This window comes from Amblyraja radiata, chromosome 10 (assembly GCF_010909765.2).
Source record: "Amblyraja radiata isolate CabotCenter1 chromosome 10, sAmbRad1.1.pri, whole genome shotgun sequence".
In the NCBI taxonomy this organism is placed as follows: domain Eukaryota; kingdom Metazoa; phylum Chordata; class Chondrichthyes; order Rajiformes; family Rajidae; genus Amblyraja; species Amblyraja radiata.
In genome coordinates this window covers 62,167,109-62,189,811 of record NC_045965.1, presented here as the reverse complement: position 1 = coordinate 62,189,811, position 22,703 = coordinate 62,167,109, and the positions used below count along the sequence as shown (strand labels likewise).

Sequence of the window (22,703 nt, the reverse complement as noted above, 5' to 3'; positions counted from 1 at the left end):
TGCTGCTGCACCCGCTGAGTTTCTCCAGCATTTTTGTGTACCTGTCCATGTACCTGTCAAAATGTTACCTAAACGTTGCGATGGTACCTGCCTCAACTGCAGCCGGCAGCTTGTTCCTTACACCCACCACCCTTTGCATGAATCTCTCAGGTGGCGCAGCGGTAGAGTTGCTGCCTCACAGCGCCAGAGTCCTGGGTTCGATCCTGACTACGGGTGCTGTCTGTACGGTGTTTGCACGTTCTCCCCGTGACCTGTGCTGGTTTTCTCCAAGATCTTCTGCTTTCCTCCCACACTCCAAAGACGTGCAGGTTTGTAGGCTAATTGTAAAAAAAAAATTGTCCCTCGTGTGTGTGTGGGTAGGATGGTGTTAGTGTGCGGGGATCTCTGGTCGGTGCGGGCTAGATGGGCCGAAGGGCCTGTTTTACCGCGCTGTATCTATAAGCTAAATGAACCAAAATCTTTCGGCCCTCACGTTAAACCAATATCCTCGTGTCGAGTTGAAGGATAGAACAGAAAAGAGGGGCTGACTGGCCTCCTTCTGTCCCACACTCCAGTCATCTCTTAGCTGAGAAGCTGAGTTGAAACTTTTATTTTACCACCAGGATTTTGTCACAGTGATAGTATTCCTTGGCACGCAGGAAGATTCATTAGTGTCTCCATCTTCCAGTGCTCCATGGCATTTGGTTAAAATGTCAGCAGAAGTTCAAAAGTGACTCGTTGCCGCCCAACACCGTAATAAATCTCTTTTGATATAAATAGTATTACAGGTCTGTGATTGGGACCAGATCAGCGACACACGTACACGCGCACACACACGTACACGGAAATCAAAAAATACCTTGCAAGAATTGTGAAAGTCTGCATGCAAGATGAACCAAATCAGTATTAATAATTTAAACCTTGCCCCTTTGCTATGCTTGAAACCAAAAGCCAATCGGTTTCCCAGATGTAAAGAGATCCCTGCCTTCCCTCGTTCCACCCGTTGGCTGTCCTCCACAAAGAGAGACACAAGAGTGTAGGAGTAATTGAAGTTTGACGACGGGTCCCGACCTGAAAGGTCACCTGCCCGTGTTCTCCAGCGTCTTGTGTCGAGGTGTGTCTACTTTGAAGAGTGTCTCCTCCTCTCTCCAGCGAGGGCTCTACTCAGTCTGAAGAAGGGTCTCGGCCCGAAACGTCAGCTATTCCTTCTTTCCAGAGATGCTGCCCGTCCCGCTGAGTTACTCGGGCACTTTGTGCCTTCCGCCCCACCCCCCCCCCCTTCTCCCTGTAAACCAGCATCTGCAGTTCCTTGCGTCTGCTAGTTCCTTCCCCGAATATCCGTGAACGGTGTCTTGTCAACGCACGCTCTCTCGTCTTCCGTGCGATGGGAGGTTTATGAAAGAGTTTTGAGCTTGAGTTTATTGTCCTCTCGGGGCTTGGCGCTCAGCGGGTAGTGCGAGTGCGCCTCTGGCGGCTCAGGGGCCGGCGTTGGCCGCTGTGCGGTTGGAGGCCGTTGCCTCGGAGACGGGCCCCCACTCGGGCTGGTGGAAGTGGAGGCTGTGCGTCCGCGTCCAGCCGGCGAACACGCGCTTCTCGGTGATGAAGCGGTGGTGGCTCCCCTTGCGGCCCAGCTCGTGCGAGATGTACATGGTGCACTCGTCGATGCCCGCCGGCTCGTAGTAGTGGTAGGGCACCTGCCGGTGGGTGGGGTCCCTACAGCAGGGGGCAAGGGCAGTCACGTCAATACACTCGGAAGGCTTTTCACTTTAGTTCAGTTTTACAGATGCAGCGCGGAAACACGGGCCCTTCGCCCACCGAGGCCGCGCCGACCGGAACAGTAACGGGCCCGAACTGCACCGAACCCTGAGGCACACACCACTAGTCACAGGCCTCCCATCCAAAAAGCAACCTTCCACCATCACCCTCTGCTTCCTTCCATGAAGCCAACTTCCTATCCATTCAGCTATCATCAGTTTAGTTTAGTTTACTTTTGTTTCGTTTAGTTTTGAGATACCGCCCGGAATCAGGCCCTTCGGCCCACCGAGTCCGTGCTGACCAGCGATCCCCACACTCCAACACTACCCAACACACACTAGGGGCAATGTTACACTTATACCGGGCCAATTAACCTACAAACCTGTACATCTTTGGAGTGTGGGAGAAAACCGAAGATCTCGGAGAAAACCCACGCAGGTCACAGGGAGAAGGTACAAACTCCGTACTGACAGCACCCGGGGTCAGGATCGAACCCGGGTCTCTGGCGCTGTGAGGCAGCAACTCTACCGCTGCGCCACCGTGCTGCCCGTTAGGTTACATCCCATGGGATCCAACAACACACGGTGAGCGGCACGGTGGCGCAGCGGTAGAGTTGCTGCCTTACAGCGCCAGAGACCCGGGTTCGATCCTGACCCCGGGCGCTGTCTGTACGGAGTTTGTACCTTCTCCCTGTGACCTGCGTGGGTTTACTCCGAGATCCCCGGTTTCCTCCCACACTCCAAAGACGCACAGGTTTGTACCTTAATTGGCTTGGTACAAATGTGTATTGTCCCTAGTGTGTGTCGGGTAATGTTAGTGTGCGGGGATCGCTGGTCAGTGCGGACTTGGTGGGCCGAAGGGCCTCTTCCCTCACTGTATCGCTAAAATTAACTAACAAAAACTAAACTAAACTAAAGAAGCGGAGGGTGATGGTGGAAGGTTGCTTCTCGGACTGGAGGCCTATGACTAGTGGTGTGCCTCAGGTCAGGGTTCGATGCCGGGCCCATTACTGTTTGTCATCTACATCAATGAGTTGGATGAGAACGTACAGGGCAAGATTAGGACGTTTTCTGATGATACAAAAGTGGGTGGTTTTGCAGATAGTGAAGAGGGTTGTGAAAAATTGCAGCAGAATCTCTCTCGATTGGCCAGGTGGGCTGAGGAATGGTTGAATGGTTAATACACAGAAATGTGTGATGTTGCATTTTTGAAAGTCTAACATGGGCAGGACCTACACAGTCATTGGGGAGTGTTGTAGAACAGAGGGATCTAGGAGTAGAGGTGTATAGTTCCTTCAAAGTGGCGTCACAGGTAGAAACATAGAAACATAGAAAATAGGTGCAGGAGCAGGCCATTCGGCTCTTCGAGCCTGCACCGCCATTCAATATGATCATGGCTGATCATCCAACTCAGTATCCTGTACCTGCCTTCTCTCCATACCCCCTGATCCCTTTAGCCACAAGGGCCACATCTAACTCCCTCTTAAATATAGCCAATGAACTGGCCTCAACTACATTCTGTGGCAGAGAATTCCAGAGATTCACCACTCTCTGTGTGAAAAATGTTTTTCTCATCTCGGTCCTAAAAGATTTCCCCCTTATCCTTATACTGTGACCTCTTGTTCTGGACTTCCCCAACATCGGGAACAATCTTCCTGCATCTAGCCTGCCCAACCCCTTAAGAATTTTGTAAGTTTCTATAAGATCCCCCCTCAATCTTCTAAATTCTAGCGAGTAGACGTGGTAGTCAAATAGGCTTTCAGCACATTGGCCTTCATCAGGCAGAGTACTGAGTACTGAATTTGGGAGGTCATGTTACAGATGTATAAGACGTTGGTGAGGCCACGTTTAAAGTATTCAGCTTTGGGGATCATATTATAGGAAAGATGTCAAGCTGGAAAAGGTTCAGAGAAAATTTACAAGGATGTTGCCAGGACTCGAGGGCCTGAGCGACAGGGAGAAGTTGAGTAGGCTGGGATTCCGTTCCTTGGAACGCAGGAGGATGAGGCGTGATCTAATAGATGTGTATAAGAACATGAGAGGAATAGATTGGGCAGAGTCTCGTGCCCAGGGTAGGTGAATCGAGGACCAGAGGACATAGGTTTAAGGTGAGGGGGAGTAAGATTTAAAGGGGACATGGGATGGGTAACCTTTTTACACAAAGGGTGGTGGATGCCTGGAACGAGCTGCCAGAGGAGGTAGTTGAGGCAGGTACAATCATAATATTTCAGAAACATTTCGACAGGTACATGTTTAAGAAAGAACCGCAGATGCTGGAAAAAAATCGAAGGTAGACAAAAATGCTGGAGAAACTCAGCGAGTGAGGCAGCGTCTATGGAGCGATGGAATCGGTGACGTCTCAGGTCAAGACTAAGTCTGAAGAAGGGCTTCCACCCGAAACGTCGCCTATTTCCTTCGCTCCATAGATGCTGCCTCACCCGCTGAGTTTCTCCAGCATTTTTGCCTACCTTAGACAGGTACATGGATAGGTTGAGAGGGATGACAGATGGCACAATGGGCTAAGTGTTCGGCTGGCAACCGGAAGGTAGCCGGTTCGAATCCCGCTTGGAGTGCATACTGTCGTTGTGTCCTTGGGCAAGACACTTCACCCACCTTTGCCTGTGTGTGAATGTGTGTGAATGTGTGTGAGTGATTGGTGGTGGTCGGAGGGGCCGTAGGCGCAGATTGGCAGCCACGCTTCCGTCAGTCTGCCCCAGGGCAGCTGTGGCTACAGAAGTAGCTTACCACCACCGAGTGTGACTGAGGAGTGAATGAATAATGCGATGTAAAGCGCCTTGAGTATTAGAAAGGCACTATATAAATCCCATCCATTATTATTATTATTATATGGGCCAGATATCTGCGGATGCTGCAATATGAGGCCCGCGGGGAACGAGTGTAGGCGGGGGGGTGTTACATCTCCCCCCCCCCCTCCGGCTTCATATTGCAGCATCTGCATATATTTGTGTTTCTCACCCTTGATTATTCCTGGAGCCTCTCACTGCCCTTCCGGCTATCTGCATTTGTCAAATTCTGGCCAGCTCATCACCCTGGCTTTAATTGCTGCACGACTAGCTGACTCATCAGCTGCCAAGGACCTAAGCCAAGCATTTGTCTGCCCATACTTCCGCACTTCATCACGCTTTAAGCTGCTCGTTAAAACCTGTCTCACTGACCAACTCACTGGAATGTAGAAGGATGAGAGGGGATGTTATGGAGCTATGTAACGTTCTTAAGGGATTGGACCGGCTAGATGCAGGAAAAAAATGGTCCCGATGTTGGGGGAATCCAGAACCAGGGGTCACACAGTTTAAGAATAAGGGGGTAGGGCCATTTAGGACTGAGACGAGGAAAATCTTTTCCACCCAGAGAGTTGTGAATCTGTGGAATCCTCTGCCACAGAAGGCAGTGGAGGCCAATTCACTGGAAGTTTTCAAGAGAGAGTTAGATATGGCTCTTAGGGCTAACGGAATCAAAGGATATGGGGAGAAGGCAGGAACAGGGTACTGATTGGGGATGATCAGCCATGATCATATTGAATAGTGGTGCTGGCTCGAAGGGCCGAATGGCCTACTCCTGCACCTATTTTCTGTGTTCCTATATTTCTATAAGTTTCTGGTCCCATGCCTGAACATAATTTTCCTCGATCGCCTTCCCCTTTGTCCTGTTTTCACACCTTGCTCTTTATTATCTATGTATCTCCCTTGACATCAGTCTGAAGAAGGGCCTCGACCCGAACTGTCAGCCATTCCTTCTCTCCGGAGATGCTGCCTGTCCCACTGAGTTACTCCAGCATTTTGAATCTATCCCATGCCTGAATATCTCCTTCAGGTGCCAGTTCTTGCTTGACATCTCCACAGTACCCTGGGCTGCAGAGTGATAGAGTCATAGTGTGACACAGCGTGGAAACAGGCCCTTCGGTCCAACTTGCCCACATCGGCCAACATGTCCCAGCTACACTAGTCCCATCTGCCTGCGTTTGGTCCTTATCCCTCCAAACCTGTCCTATCTGGACGTCCACATTGAAGCCTGTCCACACTGCCACAACACAGTCCTAGTAGATCCCTACGGTGGCGCAGCAGCAGAGTTACTGACTTACAGCGCCAGGGACCCGGGTTCAATCCTGGCTACAGGCACTGTCTGTACGGAGTTTGCACATTCTCCCCGTGACCCGCGTGGGTTTTCTCCGAGTCATTTGGATTCCTCCCACTCTCCAAAGACCTACAGGTTTGTACAGGTTTAATTGGCTTGGTATAAATGTATAAAAATATAAAATTGTCCCTAGTGTGAGTGTGTAGGATAGTGTTAGTGTGCGGGGATCGTTGGTCAGGGCGGACTTGGTGGGCTACACACTGCAGCAACACAGGCCTAGTAGGTCCCACAAATGCGGGTGTGAGACTAGGCCGCATAACTTTCAGATGGCTACCCCAATACAAAGCTCGCAACGATTGCCCACTGAGTTCAGATGAAAGTTTCATTCAGTTTAGTTTAGAGATACAGATCTGTGGGGGAATCGAGGACCAGAGGGCATAGGTTTAAGGTGAAGGGGGAAAGATTTTATAGGAATCTGAGAGATTCCTTTTCACACAAAGGGCGGTGGGTGTACAGAACGAGCTGCTGGAGGAGGTAGTTGAGGCAGGGACTATCGCCACGTTTAAGAAGCAATTAGGCAAGTACATGGATAGGACAGGTTTAGAGAGATATGGGCCAAATGCAGGTGAGTGGGACGAGTGTAGCTGGGGTTGCCAACTCTCCCGTATTTTGGGCTGAATTGGTTTGTCCCATATGGGACCGCCATTGTCCCGTATTTGACTGCTGCTACTCGGGTGGAGGGGACTGTCGGGTGGGAGCGCCGCGTCCGGCCCCGCCTCACCTGTCCCGACGTAGTGCAGCCCATGGAGTGCAGCAGCAGCAGCAGCAGCAGCAGCGCCTCGCCCGTGGCCCCGTCGGTCGGCACCCGGCCAGCTGTCCGACTTTCAGACCTTCGCTTACCGTCGACACCACCACCATCGGTTCACGAGTTGGACGGGGTGCCAGACTTTGCGCGTGATGTCGCGCGGCCCGGGCCGAAACTCCTCAGCTGGCCCGCCGGCTGGGCTTAGTGTACAGTCCAGCACCCGGGCCAACTCATCATTCATCCAGCCACGGCCGAGTCGGTCAACGAACTGCCGTCGGGACTTTGTCCCGTATTTTGACCTTTTGTCCCTTATTTGGGAGCGAGAAAGTTGGCAACTCTAAGCGTAGCTGGGACATGTTGGTCGAAGTGGGTAAGTCGGGCCCAAGTTGGACGCTACCTCAGTCATCTCCTCTTCCACAGCCAACAATGGACCATTGTGGGCTCCACCTTTCCTTGGCCATCGGTGCCGGCTCTGATTTGTTCTGAACCTTTTCGTGCCTCTAGTTCCCCCCCTCCCCCCAGACTCCCAGTCTGAAGAAGGATCTCGACCCGAAACGTCACCTATTCCTTTCCTCCAGAGATGCTGCCTGACCCGCTGAGTTACTCCAGCATTTAGCGTTCTATCTAGAAGAAATGTAAAACTGGAATCTTTCACTGGCCGATGGAAAAGACTGTTAATGGTGCTTTTACAAAAATATTAATTACACCTCGGTAATATTTCCATAAGCTTTTTAATTCTGGAGGGTCTGAGCAATGGTTTATTAGCCGTAATTCAATTCCATTGGGGTGAACATTAAGAAATGCAATATTTGGAAAAATAAACTTAGTTTAATTAGCACTGATTACTCTGACAAATCCAGCACTGAAATGCTTCACTGGAAGTATAAATGGGACTTTTTGTCTCTTTATTTTCCAGCTTGTAATCAAGCATTAATGTAAAAACCAATTTCCTAAAACACTATCAGTATATTGGCTTGCTTGAGCAGTCACTTAACAGAAATCTGCAGAGTACGTTTGCTTACAAGTGTAATTCAACAATTGTTAATCTGTGACTTATGTCAGAGTCATCTCTTCTTTTCCCAGAACACGCTAACCGCTGGGTCTATGTACTGGTGGTCCATGAGAGACAGAGTGTGGGTGGACAGTCGGGGGAAAAAACCCACCAAGTGCTGGGGTTAGCGGGGGGGGGGGGGCCTGGTGGGGGTCCCTCTACGCAGGGATTCTCCCCCTCTACATCGGGGACCTGGGGTGGAGGGTACTGCACCGAGGTGTTCCCTGCAGCCTGTTTCTCTCGCGGTTCACAGACTCGCCAGCCGCCTGCCACTGGAGTGCGTGAGGCTGCAGCCCCAGTTCCAATACCTAAAGGGGCTTCTCCTTTGCCTTCTGGCTACATTTCTCACCCACCATCCTCATCTTCGGACACTCTGTGCATGGGGGAGAGGGTAGAGGGCCGAAGATGTCCTGGTTGGGTTGCTCCTGGGCCTGGCCAAGCTGGCCATCCGCCAGTCACGACGCTAGGCGGTGGAGGGCTCTGCCCGAGCTGGCTGCCTGCCCCTTTTCCGGGGATAGGTCCGTGCCCGGCTGGGGTTCGAAGGGAATACGCCCTGTCTACGGGCACCCTGGGGGAGCTCCGGGACCACTGGGCTCCGCAGGGTGTTGAATGCATCCTTGAGAAGGAGTGTAAGATAACTGTACAGTAGTTTATTAAGGATATTTGTCTGTATTATATTATGGTGGTGGGTTCTGGTTTGTTTTATTGTAGTGTAATATTTATTTTTTTAATAATTGAAATTGAAAAAAAAAAAAAAAGTGCTGGAGTTAGACACAAAAAGCTGGAGTCATTCAGCGGGTCTGGAGTAAAGGAATAGGCGACGTTTCGGGTCAAGACCCTTCATCCGACTGAGAATCAGGGCAAATGGAAACAAGAGATACAGATATATAGAGAGAGAGATATATGACAAATGAAGAAATAAATGGATGATGATAAAGGGGAGAGGCCATTGTTAACTGTGGCCTTGGTGGAAACGAGTTACGCACAATGAGACTCAACAAGATGACTTCGAAGCAAGTACAACAACGTGGTGGATGGTGGATGGTTGTTTGTCAGGTTGGAGGCCAGTGACGAGTGGGGTGCCACAGGGATCTGTGTTGGGTCCACTGTTGTTTGTCATGTACATCAATGATCTGGACGATGGTGTGGTAAATTGGATTAGTAAGTATGCAGATGATACTAAGATAGGTGGGGTTGCGGGTAATGAAGTAGAGTTTCAAAGTCTACAGAGAGATTTATGCCAGTTGGAAGAGTGGGCTGAAAGATGGCAGATGGAGTTTAATGCTGATAAGTGTGAGGTGCTACATCTTGGCAGGACAAATCAAAATAGGACGTACATGGTAAATGGTAGGGAATTGAAGAATGTAGGTGAACAGAGGGATCTGGGAATAACTGTGCACAGTTCCATGAAAGTGGAATCTCATGTAGATAGGGTGGTAAAGAAAGCTTTTGGTGTGCTGGCCTTTATAAATCAGAGCATTGAGTATAGAAGTTGGGATGTAATGTTAAAATTGTACAAGGCATTGGTGAGGCCAATTCTGGAGTATGGTGTACAATTTTGGTCGCCTAATTATAGGAAGGATGTCAACAAAATAGAGAGAGTACAGAGGAGATTTACTAGAATGTTGCCTGGGTTTCAGCAACTAAGTTACAGAGAAAGGTTGAACAAGTTAGGGCTTTATTCTTTGGAGCGCAGAAGGTTAAGGGGGGACTTGATAGAGGTTTTTAAAATGATGAGAGGGATAGACAGAGTTGACGTGGAAAAGCTTTTCCCACTGAGAGTAGGGAAGATTCAAACAAGGGGACATGACTTGAGAATTAAGGGACTGAAGTTTAGGGGTAACATGAGGGGGAACTTCTTTACTCAGAGAGTGGTAGCTGTGTGGAATGAGCTTCCAGTGAAGGTGGTGGAGGCAGGTTCGTTTTTATCATTTAAAAATAAATTGGATAGTTATATGGATGGGAAAGGAATGGAGGGTTATGGTCTGAGCGCAGGTATATGGGACTAGGGGAGATTATGTGTTCGGCACGGACTAGAGGGGTCGAGATGGCCTGTTTCCGTGCTGTAATTGTTATATGGTTATTATATGGTTATATGGTGTGTGAATGTGTGTGAATGTGTGTGAGTGATTGGTGGTGGTCGGAGGGGCCGTAGGCGCAGATTGGCAGCCACGCTTCCGTCAGTCTGCCCTAGGGCAGCTGTGGCTACAGAAGTAGCTTACCACCACCGAGTGTGACTGAGGAGTGAATGAATAATGCGATGTAAAGCGCCTTGAGTATTAGAAAGGCGCTATATAAATCCCATCCATTATTATTATTATTATTATTAACAACCTGGGTGGGGGAGGGACGGAGAGAGAGGGGGAAAGCAAGGGTTAGTTGAAGTTAGAGAAGTCAATGTTCATAGCGCTGGGGTGTAAGTTGCCCAAGCGAAATATGAGGCGCTGTTCCTCCAATTTGGAGCTGGGCCTCACTCTGACAGTGGAGGAGGCCCAGGACAGAAAGGACGGTGGGAATGGGAGGGGGAGTCATTTACTCCCATCAGGCAACAGGTATAGAAGTGTGAAAACGCACACCTCCAGATTCAGGGACAGTTTCTTCCCAGCTGTTATCAGGCAACTGAATCATCCTACCACAACCAGAGAGCAGTGCTGAACTACTATCTACCTCTTTGGTGACCCTCAGACTATCTTTGATCGGACTTTGCTTTGATCTTGCACCAAATATTATTCCCTTATCACGTATCTGTACAATGTAAATGTCTCGAATGTAATCACGTATTGTCGGTCTGCCGACTGGTTAGCAAGTAACAAAAGCTTTTCACTGTACCTCGATGCATGTGACAATAAACTAAACTGAAGTAACTCAGCGGGTCAGGCAGCATCACTGGAGAACATGGATAGGTGACGTTTTGGATCGGGACCCTCCCTCAGACAGTCAGAACCTTTTTCCCAGGGTGGAAATGTCAAAGGATAGAGGGCTCAGCTTCAAGGTGAGAGCTTAGTTTAGTTTAGTTTAGTTTAGAGATACAGCGCGGAAACAGACTCTTCGGCCCATCGAGTCTGCGCCGACCAGCGATTCCCCCCTTGAGCAAGCACTATCCTACGCACACGACCCTGCACACGGTCTAGGCGCCAATTTTTGGCGGAGGGGGGGGGTCTCAAGCGCGGTCTCGTAATTTTGTCCGGGTTTAAAGGCGGTGCCGGACCACCAGTTGCCGGAAAATCGGTGGTGGACCTGCATTGGGAAGACTGGGAAAATCCTCTCCGACGCATCAAGATGGTTGGACCTCGAGGGCTGCTGGCACAGCATGGGTGGTCTGAGGGTGTCGACAAGTGGTGGGGAGGGGTGGGGCAGGAAGACCACACAGGGACCTCATGATCTGGTACCACAACATCGAGCAACATCTCACAGCCTACCTGCACCGGTCCGGTGGAACCATGCCGTAAACATCGATTCTGTCGCAAAGCTCAAGAGCGATGATCATGGTGAACCAGCCAGTGCTCAGCCAAGAATTGGAGGTTTTCCTGGGAAAGGAACATCCTTTTGTATCAGTGGTGCAAAAGTATTTATTGATCATGTGAGACAACACACAATAGACAATAGGTGCAGGAGTAGGCCATTCGGCCCTTCGAGCCAGCACCGCCGTTCAATGTGATCATCCCCAATCAGTACCCCGTTCTTGCCTTCTCCCCATATCCCCCTGACTCCCACTATCTTTAAGAGCCCTCTCTAGCTCACACTTGAAAGCATCCAGAGAACCTGCCTCCACCGCCCTCTGAGGCAGAGAATTCCACAGACTCACCACTCTCTGTGAGAAAAGGTGTTTCCTCGTCTCCGTTCTAAATGGCTTAGCCCTTATTCTTAAACTGTGTGGCCCCTGGTTCTGGAGACAATTAGTTTTAGAAAAAAATTAATTACTTGTTAAACGTGACCCACCCATTTTACAGGTCTTAGTTAAGTTCGGAGATACAGCGCGGAAACAGGCCCTTCGGCCCACCGAGTCCGCTCCGACTGGCGATTCCCGCCCCCTACACACTTTCCTACACACACTAGGGACAATTTACATTTACACCAAGCCAATTAACCTACAAAGGTGTACGTCTTTGGAGTGTGGGGGGAAAACCCACGCAGGTCACAGGGAGAACGTACAAACTCCATACAGACAAGCGCCCGGTCAGGATCGAACCCGGGGATCTGGCGCTGTGAGGCAGCAACTCTACCGCTGAGCCACCGTGCCACCCAGATATTAAGGGAAAGCAGGGATATGGGGTGATCACACGGAATCGCAAACTCGTTCCATACTTTGTGTACGGTAAACAAAACAAAGAATTTCACTGTGATATGTCACATATGGTAATAAAGTATAATTCAATAACATATCCATCGCTCATTAATTCATTCATTAACTTATTCATTCACTCAAGTGGAACTGAGGTAAAAGATCGGCCCTGATTTTTTTTACCAGCTGCTGCTAGTTGACCTCACTGCCTCACTGCTCCAACAGCCTAGGCGTCATCTGGTGCTGTCTGTGTGGAGTTTGCATGTAATAATAATAATAATAATAACTTTATTTATAAAGCACTTTAAACAACTGCAGTTGCCACAAAGTGCTGTACATGAGAACTCATGGACAAAAAGCTATTACAAACAATTAAAAACCATTAAAAAACGTAAAACGAAGGACTATAAAAAACACACTAAAAATTAAAAGACATTAAAAGCACTAAAAACAGGAGCAATGCCTCAGCCAGTGTCGAAAGCCAAAGAATAAAAATGTGTTTTTAGGGAGGATTTGAAGATGGACAGTGAGGGGGCACCCAGTGACCATCTGGCTTCCCCTACCCCCGACCACGGGTTGGCAGCTAATTGGATGCTGTAAGCTCTTCCTCGTTTAGTTTAGTTTAGTTTAGTTTGCGGAAACAGGCCCTTCAGCCCACCGTGTGTGCACTGACCAGCGATGACCCTTAACACAGGCACTTACACACACTAGGGACGATTTACAATGTACACACACTAGGATCAATTTAGAATTTTTCTGACACCAATTAACCTACAAACCTGCACATCTCAAGAGTGTTGGGTGAAGGAGGAAACCCACGCAGGTCACGAGGAGGACGTGTAAACTCCGTAAAGACAGCACCCGTGGTCAGGATCGAACCCGGGTCTCTGACGCTGTAAGGCAGCAACTCTACCGCTGCACCACCTTTAAACCCTTAATATATAAATATATTACATAAATATATTATGAATGGCACATATTTATATATAGATATATATATATATACACACACACACACACACAGATTTTTTAGTATATATATATTATGGGTGGCACGGTTGTGCAGCGGAGTTGCCAGAGATTCGGGTTCAAACTCGACTGACCTTCGGGTTGTTTACCGTTAAAACGCGCCTGACTCTGTACCTGTCCTTGCCGGTCTCGCGCTCGAAGAGCTGGTCAAAGTAGAGCATCTTGTGGCGGCTGATGGTGTGCAGCCTGAGTGCGGGCAGGAACCGGTGGATGAGCTGCAGCTGGTTGTAGAGCCGCCCCTTGCCGTCCCTCCTCAGGCAGCTGCTGGGCCCCCAGAAGATGAAGGCCGGGTTGTGGCTGGCGTTGAGGAGCTCCCCGCCCTTCTGCAGCAGCCGCTGGATGCTGGAGTGGGCCACCACCCTCAGGCTGGTCCTCCGGCCCACGTCCTCCTGGTAGCCCCGTGTCGGGGCGTCGTTCATCCGGATCACGCATTCCGCACGGTCAATCTCCGACCCCCGCCCGCTGCCGATGAGGTGCCCCGAGCTGGTGACCAGGGCACAGCTTCTGCAACGCACCTGCAGGCCCTGGGCGGACAAAGAGGGAGGTCGTTTAGGTGCGGCCGATGTCCACCAGATCGTAGACACAAAGGTGGATGTTGCCAGGACTGGAGGGTCTGAGTTATAGGGAGAGGTTGAGTTGGCTGGGACTCTATTCCTTGGACCGCAGGAGGATGAGGGGTGCGTAGGACAGGTTTGGAGGGATACGGGCCAAGCGCAGGCAGGTGGGACTAGTGTAGCTGGGACATGTTGGCCGGTGTGGGCAAGTTGGGCCTGTTTCCACACTGTATCACTCCATGACACTGTCTTAGAGAGGTGTGCAAAATCATGAGAGGAATAGTTCGGGTAGATCTACGCCGTGAGTCTCTTGCCCAGAGTAGGGGAATCGAGGACCAGAGCACATACAGTAGGTTTAAGGTGAAGGAGAAAAGATTTAATAGGAGCCTGAGGGGTAACTTTTTCACACAAAGGGTGGTGGGTGAATGGAACGAGCTGCCGGAGGAGATAATTGAGGCAGGGACCATCCCAACATTTAAGAAACAGTTAGACAGGTACACGGATAGGGCACGTATGGAGGGATATGGGTGAAACGCGGGCAGGTAGGACTAGTGTAGCGGGGACATGTTGGCCAGTGTGGGCAAGTTGGGCCGAAGGGCCTGTTTCCTTGTTGTGTGGCTCCTTAACTACAGATGCTGGCTATTACACAAAAGGACACAAAGTGTTGGAGTAGCATCTCTGGAGAACATGGATGGGTGATGTTTTGGGTCCAGACCCTTCTTCAGACCGAAGACCTGAAATGTCACCTATCCATGTTCCCCAGAGAAGCTGCCTGACCCGCTGAGATATTTCCGCACTTTGTGTCCTTTTGTCTGTCAACAGGAAGGATGTTGAGGACTTGGAGAGGGTTGAACAAGAGGCTTACGAGAACACTGCCTGAGATAGCTGTAAAGAGAGGTAAAAAGACACAACGTGCTTGAGTAACCCGCGGCCTATATCATCCTGAGGCCTATAACATCTTGAGGCCTATAACATCCATTCGGGCACTCCAAGCTGCGGAGTGTGTCCGACTGTCCCGACGTCGGAGTTTGGATCATCCCGACGAGAGGGCCTGTACATCCGGCCTTCAGTAGCGGCGACTACAGAGGGTTTATGGCCACGACCACGGATGAACAAAGGGAGAAGGACTGCCTGAACTTTGTTGCCTTCCACCACAGTGCAGAATGCTGTGGTGGATGTTTGTGTTAAATTCTATTATGTATTGTGTGTTCTTTTTTTAAGTGTATCGTTGCTGGCAAATTCATTTCACTGCACCTTCGGGTGCAGGTGCCGAATAAATTTGACTTTGACTCAGAGGGTCAGGCTGCATCTCCTTAGAACATGGATTGGTGACGTTTCAGGTTGAGGCCTTTCTTCAGACCTGAAACATCACCCATGCATATCCTATTTTCTACGTTTCTATGAATCTCTCCCTCTCCACAGCCTCATTTGATTCACGGCAAACATCTCTAGATTGTAAACATTTCCTAATGCTCCAATTTTCTGGATCTGGAAGAATCTTCATGAAGTCTAAAGAAGTGTCGCAACCCGAAACGTCACCTATCCATGTTCTCCAGAGATGCTGCCTGACCCGCTGAGTTACTCCAGCAGTGGGCAAGTTGGGCTGAAGGGCCCATTTCCTTGTTGTCCTTGTTTTCCTTGCTCTATAACTGCAGATGCTGGTTAATGCACAAAAGGACCCAAAGTGCTGGAGTAGCACTCTGTTTCATAAAGAGAGTGCTCAGGTCTCCTCCCACATCCCAAAGATGTGCAGGTTTGCAGGTTAATTGGCCCTCTGTAAACTACCCCGAGTGTGTACAGCTAGTGTGTAAATGGGTCGGCGTGGACTCGTTGGGATGGAGGGCCTGTTTCAATAGACAATAGGTGCAGGATTAGGCCTTTCGGCCCTTCGAGCCAGCACCGCCATTCACTGTGATCATGGCTGATCATCCACAATCAGTACCCCGTTCCTGCCTTCTCCCCATATCCCCTGACTCCGCTATCTTTAGAATAGTGTCACTCATGTTATGAGTCATGCTTTGTAGCTACGCCCACTAGTTTAACAGAAAGCTTCCCTGCCTTGTTCTCACACTTTTAGAGTAACGTGCCAGTATGAAATTACCTATGCTGTAACGTTAATACAATCTTTGGCCCTTAAACACGGTGTGAGACTTTGTTATTCCAACAGCAGAATCACAACAGAGCCCTATCTAACTCTCTCTTGAAAGTATCCAGAGAACCTGCCTCCACCGCCCTCTGAGGCAGAGAATTCCACAGACTCACAACTCTCCGTGTGAAAAAGTGTTTCCTCGTCTCCGTTCTAAATGGCTTACCCCTTATTCATAAACTGTGACCCCTGGTTCTGGACTCCCCCGACATCGGGAATATGCTTCCTGACTCCAGCGTGTCCAAACCCTTAATAATCTTACATGTTTCAATAAAATCCCCTCTCATCCTTGCTGTATCTCTAAACTAAACTAATATTCCAGAGCTGAAAGTTCAATGAATTCATGCCCTGATTTGATGTGTCGTGTAAGATTCGACTTGGATAAAACAAAATGTTCAATGTTCGTGAATGGAAATTCTCCACGCGATATTCACATTCAGATCACTCTCAGCAAATGCAAGGAAAACCTTGATGCACAGCTCACATAATTGCGGGAATACTAATCACACGTCATTCTTCCCGAGACGTTTCACACAGAACACAGTGCTGCAGCAGCAGTGGAGTTGCTGCCTTAATGGGCCTGCCTCACTTAAAGCCCTGTCCCACGGTGCGAGTTCATTCAAGAGCTCTCCCGAGTTTAAAAAAAATCTAACTCGTGTTATGCACGGAGAATGAACGTAGCGGGTACGTCGGAGCTCGGGGACGTCTCTTAGCGGCTCATAACACTAACGGCAGGTACTCGGGAAGACTCGCTAACGGCAGGTAAGCTCGTTGAAAAATGTCCACGAGAGCCCCGAGTACCGACGAGCAGCCATCACCGTAAATCTCCGAGTTCGAATCAGGGCAAACTCGGGAGAGCTCTTGGAATGAACTCGCACTGTGGGACAGGGCTATTAGGCTATTTTTCAAGCAACTGCCGGTGACTGTCAAGTTGCCGGCAGTCGCCTGAAAAACCGGCAACTAGAACGTCGACTGTCAGAGTGGAACACACACACACACGCGCACACACACACACACACACACACATCGCTTCATTCACCAGCCCGTTATGCAGGCGGGGGACAGGGCAAGCGGAGGGACGCTGTCTGAGTGAAATTCACACGGTGCAAAGCCAAGGTGATACAGACACACACCGCGATGAACAGGAAGGTTGGCGCTGTAATTAAGACGTCTAGTGTACGGAAAATCCGTTAAAAGAAGGGGTGAGAGGAGGTGAGGGAAAGGATGGAAAAGGAGTGAAGGCAACTTTTAAGAAGCCAGAGATACACGGCTGTGAAGCTCCACAGACATTTAACATTACCGGTCGGTTATGCTTGGTTCTGAAAACTACTGCTTACGTTTTTTTCCCCCATTGTGCCAATAAAATGCACCGGTCAGCACCGGCTACAACCTACAAGAACCTCCTAGTGGCCCACTAGGACCTCCTGGCGACCCACCTACGGCACAACAATTCTCGCTACTCTCCATAGCGGCTTCATTCTAGTCGCCGCTAATTTTTCAACATGTTGAATAATTCACGGCGTCCAGAATGCGGGAACTCCTCACGACCATGAAGGCGACACCCCGGCAACCACCCGCGAACATGTGACGACCATGTGGCGACTGCATAGTGTCCTGCAGTCGCCTAAGTGGGACAGGCCCATTACAGACCCAGAGACCCGGGTTCGATCCTGACTACGGGTGTTGCCTGAACTGTGTTTGTACGCTCGCCCTGTGACCTGCGTGGGTTTTCTCCGGGTGCTCTGGTTTCTTCCCACATCCCAAAGACGTGCAGGTTTGTAGGTTAATTGGCTTCTGTAAAATTTGTAAATTGTCCCACGTGTGTAGGATAGTGCTAGTGTGCGGGGTGATCGCTGAACGGCACGGCAGGTTAATTGGCCTCTGTAAATTTGCCCTTTGTGTGTAATGAAAGTGGGTTAACAGAATTCAGTGTGAATGGGTGATCGATGGTCGGTGGACTCGGTGGGCCGAAGGGCCTGTTTCCATGCTGTATCTCAAATACTAACACACTTCCCTCAGTGTTACACCCCCCCACTACTACACCCACCTCATTCACTCACACTCACTCACTCCCACACTCACTACCACACTCATTCACTACCACAATCATTCACTACCACACTCACAATCATTCACTACCACACTCATTCACTACCACACTCACTCAGTATCTGTGCCGTTACTTCAGGAGGCAGCTCGAATGCCGGTGTAACATCACTCCCTGACGAGCTCAATGCGTTTTACGCACGCTTTGACAGGGAGAATACTGATGTGCCTTCCCGATCCCCCATTCGCTGTGATGGCATTTCAGTCTCAGTCACTGAGGCCGATGTCAGGAAATCCTTCAGAGGGGTGAACCCCCGAAAAGCACCTGGACCTGATGGTATACCCGGTCGTGTTCTAAAAACCTGTGCGGACCAACTGGCGGGAGTTTTTACGGACATTTTCAACCTCTCACTTCTGAGGTCTGAGGTCCCCACCTGCTTTAAAAGGGCATCAATAATACCGGTGCCCAAGAAGAGTAAGGTGACGTGCCTCAATGACTATCGACCAGTGGCACTAATGCTGGTGGTGATGAAGTGCTTTGAGAGGTTGATCATGGAGCAAATCAACTCCTACCTCGACAAAAACCTGGACCCACTGCAGTTCGCATACCGCCACAACAGATCAATGGTGGATGCGATCTCGCTGGCCCTCCACTCCACACTGGACCACTTGGACAACAAAAACTCATATGTCAGGCTGTTATTCATTGATTACAGCTCGGCATTTAACACAATCATCCCCTCCAAACTGGTTACCAAACTCGCAGAACTGGGTCTCTGCGCATCCCTCTGCAACTGGATCCTCGACTTCCTCGTCCACAGACCACAGTCTGTTCGTATTGGTGGAAATGTGTCAGCCTCAATAACAATCAGCACGGGAGCACCTCAAGGCTGCGTGCTCAGCCCCCTGCTGTACTCACTCTATACCCATGACTGCGTAGCGAACCACAGTGCGAACTCCATCATCAAGATCGCTGACGACACCACTATTGTGGGGCATATCACTGATGGGGATGAGTCAGAGTACAGAAGAGAGATCGAGCAACTGTCCATATGGTGCCAGCGCAATAACCTGGCCCTCAACACCAGCAAAACCAAGGAACTGATTGTGGACTTTGGAAGGAGTAGGAGGGGGACCCACAGCCCCATTTATATCAACGGGTCGATGGTTGAAAGGGTCAAGAACTTCAAATTCCTGGGCGTGCACATCTCTGAAGATCTTTCCTGGTCCGAGAACACTAACGCAATTATCAAAAAAGCTCATCAGCGCCTCTACTTCCGGAGAAGATTACGGAGAGTCGGATTGTCAAGGAAGACTCTCTCTAACTTCTACAGGTGCACAGTCGAGAGTATGCTGACCGGTTGCATCGTGGCTTGGTTCGGCAATTTGAGCGCCCTGGAGAGGAAAAGACTACAAAAAGTAGTAAACACTGCCCAGTCCATCATCGGCTCTGACCTTCCTTCCATCGAGGGGATTTATCGCAGTCGCTGCCTCAAAAAGGCTGGCAGTATCATCAAAGACCCACACCATCCTGGCCACACACTCATCTCCCTGCTACCTTCAGGTAGAAGGCACAGGAGCCTGAAGACTGCAACAACCAGGTTCAGGAATAGCTACTTCCCCTCAGCCATCAGGCTATTAAACCTGGCTCGGACAAAACTCTGATTATTAACAACCACTTTCTGTTATTTGCACTTTACCAGTTTATTTATTCATGTGTGTATATATTTATATCATGGTATATGGACACATTTATCTGTTTTGTAGTAAATGCCTACTATTTTCTGTGTGCTTAAGCAAAGCAAGAATTTCATTGTCCTATACAGGGACACATGACAATAAACTCACTTGAACTTGAACTTGAACTTGACTCGATTCCGCATTCAAGTCTCTGGAGAGAAACCTGAAGCCTTGTCCTCCAGTTGAGAGGCGGCAGTGATCCCAGCTGGGCTCTTGTGATTAGAAAGTAATCCTTTCTACAGGATCACTGTGAGTGGGAAGGGAGTTATGTGAAGTGTGTGACAGGGTGTAACAAACCAAATCGATCAAAGAGAGCAATGGTGTGAAAATGGAAATACTGTAACAGCAAAGTGTTGGAGAAAACACATTCATTCAATAACTCCTGGGAAGGCAGTCAGTCTTGAACACCAAAGATCCTATAGCGGAGCAAGATAGACCACTCCTGCTAAATGCAATGGGCTGACGTGTAGTAAGCAACAGAACGGAACGTGGGCCTTTTTTTCATCCATTTCAGGAACCCGACCCGACCCGACCCGACCCGACTCACAGTGTAATCAACGTTGCGGGGGAACAGTTTGTGTTAATAAATTATAATTCTGAAAATGAGGAGAAGATTTTTACCAAATAATTTTTATGTTTACGAGGATGTTTCCGTAACCAGCTTCCGTCCCCGCACTAGTATCCTACAGAATCTTTGGTGCGGAGACGGAAGCCGGTTACGGAAATGGGGCCGAAAATTACCCATGAATCTGCCCATGACCGTACTACGTGTTTTTCGTCGAGTGGACTATCTTGCTCGCTGTAGGATCTTTGCTGAACACACCAGGTCCCAATGACCAAACCATCCCTGTAACAGTGCAGGAAGGAACTGCAGTTGCTGGTTTAAACCAAAGATAGACACAAAAAGCTGGAGTAACTCAGCGGGTCAGACAGCATCTCTGGATAGAAGGAGTGAAGAAGGGCCTCAACCTGAAACGCCACCTATTCCTTTTCTCCAAAGATATTGTCTGACCCGCTGAGTTTTTGTCCTGTACCTATTACCGATGGTCTTGGTTTGGGAACAGCTCCGTCCTAGATCGCAAGACATCTGGACGCAGCCCAGACCATCACACAAACCAACCTCCCTTCCATTGATTCCATTTACACCTCACGCTGCCTCGGCAAGGCCACATATAGCTCAGGGGTTATGGTTATGATATTAATCCAATCGCCACCGTGCCACCCGTGTTCGATCAGCTGAGAAGGTTATTGGCTGCAACCTTCCCCCCATTGATGAACTGTACACTGCAAGGGCCAGGAAGCGAGCGGGAAGATCATCTCTGACTCCTCTCACCCTGGCCACAAACTATTTGAATCACTTCCCTCTGGAAGGCGACTCCGGACTGTCAAAGCTGCCACAGCCAGACATAAAAACAGCTTTTTTTCCACCAGCAGTAGCTCGACTCAATAACCAAAGTCTGTAGCCTGCTTTTGCTCTGGTGTTTTATTTCATTCACATGTTTAAACTATAATATTGTATTCTTAATGTTTTATGGTATATTATTATTGTTTACTGTGTGTCGTGTTGCTACTTGCGAGCGGAGCACCAAGGCAAATTCCTTGTATGTGAACATGCTTGGCCAATAAACTTATTCATTCATTCATTCATTCATTCATTCATTCATTCATTCATTCTATGTACATTGTGTTTACAGATCTGTTATCCTGCTGCAGGGAGAATGCCATTGTTCTGTTTATGGTACATATGACAATTAAACACTCTTGTCTCTTTAAAACCACGAGGCTGTGGAGGCCAAGGCGGTGGATATTTTTAAGGCAGAGATAGATTCTTGATTAGTGCAGATTCAGGGGTTATGGGGAGAAGGCAGGAGAAGGTGGTTAAGAGGGAATGAAAGATCAGCCATGATTGAATGACGGAGTAGACTTGATGGGCCGAATGGTCTAATTCTGCTCCTATAACTTATGAACATGAACACCTTCGTCCCAACCACCACCAGGCACTTGAACATTGCACAGATCGGTCACGATTGGATGGTTTCTCTGAAGAGTTTGGGTAACACATCCACTCATGAAGTTGTTGGTACATTTCTGAGATGGTAACGAGGTATTGTCTCAAAACAAACAAGTGGCCAAGTCATTGGGTAGTTTTAATGCGGAGATTGATAGATTCTTGATCAGTACGGGTGTCAGGGGTTATGGGGAGAAGGCAGGAGAATAGAGTTAGGAGGGAGAGATAGACCAGCCATGATTGAATGGCGGAGTAGACTCAGTGGGCCGAATGGCCTACTTCTGGTCCTATGATTTATGAACTGTGAACACTAACCTCAATTACAAACCAATTAGTCTTTGGCTGCACTGAGGGCTTTGTATTTTTTTAATTAGTGTTGAGATGATTCATTTATTGATTTTTTTTGTTTATTATATATTATCTATGTGGATTGTGTAAATTGTCCACAGACCTGTTACGCCTGCTTCAAGTAAGAACTTCATTGTCAACAATAAAAACAAATGAGGAAAAAGCAGGAACGGGGTACTGATTGTGGATGGATCAGCCATGATAATATTGCTCGAAGGGCCGAATGGCCTACTCCTGCACCTATTTTCTATGTTTCTATGTCACATAATTAAACATTCCTGTCCCTTATTAAGTTTTAGTTTAATTTCTCTGCCGTTTTCATATTCCCCGATGGCAATTCCTCCAATGTGTTTATATTAAATTTCTCTTTTCCCCTCGGTGTAGAAGATTTAAATATCAGATTTATTTGATTCCTTTTAAATTCTTCCCCTTTACTTTATATTTTCTTATTCCTTTTTTTTTAAACTTCTCTCAGATTACTGCTCTTTTTTCAGCAACATTTTAACTCTCTTCCTTTGATCTAATGCTGCCTTTCAACTTCTCGTTAGCCATGGCTGGATTACTTCTCAGGAGAAGTCTTTGTGCCTCCAAGGAATATATGGTTATCGTCAGCTAGGTATTAATTCTTTAAATGTTTGCCGTCCCTGCTTTAAGCGACATATTCTGATCTAGTTTCCTTGAAAGTGCCGTCACAGGTGGATAGGGAGGTCAAGACAGTTTTTGGCACATTGGCCGGCATCAGTCAGAACATTGAGTATAGGAGTTGGCAGGTCATGTTTCAGTTAGAAAAGACATTGGTGAGGCCGTAGCCCAGCGCAAATTGGAGGAACAGCATCTCATATTTCGCTTGGGCAGCTTACACCCCAGCG

The 22,703-nt window shown here is 48.7% G+C and overlaps 1 protein-coding gene across 3 annotated transcripts in view; it reads right to left on the bottom strand.

The window, feature by feature from the left end:
- Window positions 1-1,266: 1,266 nt before the first annotated feature.
- st6galnac5 (ST6 N-acetylgalactosaminide alpha-2,6-sialyltransferase 5) overlaps window positions 1,267-22,703 on the bottom strand; it is a 38,925-nt gene continuing 17,488 nt past the window's right edge. For all 3 annotated transcript variants that reach the window (XM_033029027.1, XM_033029028.1, XM_033029029.1), the window contains 3 exons: window positions 13,107-13,516; window positions 11,101-11,208; window positions 1,267-1,692 (listed from right to left, as the gene is read on the bottom strand). In XM_033029027.1, coding sequence (XP_032884918.1) covers window positions 1,455-1,692; window positions 11,101-11,208; window positions 13,107-13,516 — 756 coding nt within the window. In that variant the 3' untranslated portion in view covers window positions 1,267-1,454. The remainder of the gene's footprint in view (window positions 1,693-11,100; window positions 11,209-13,106; window positions 13,517-22,703) is intronic.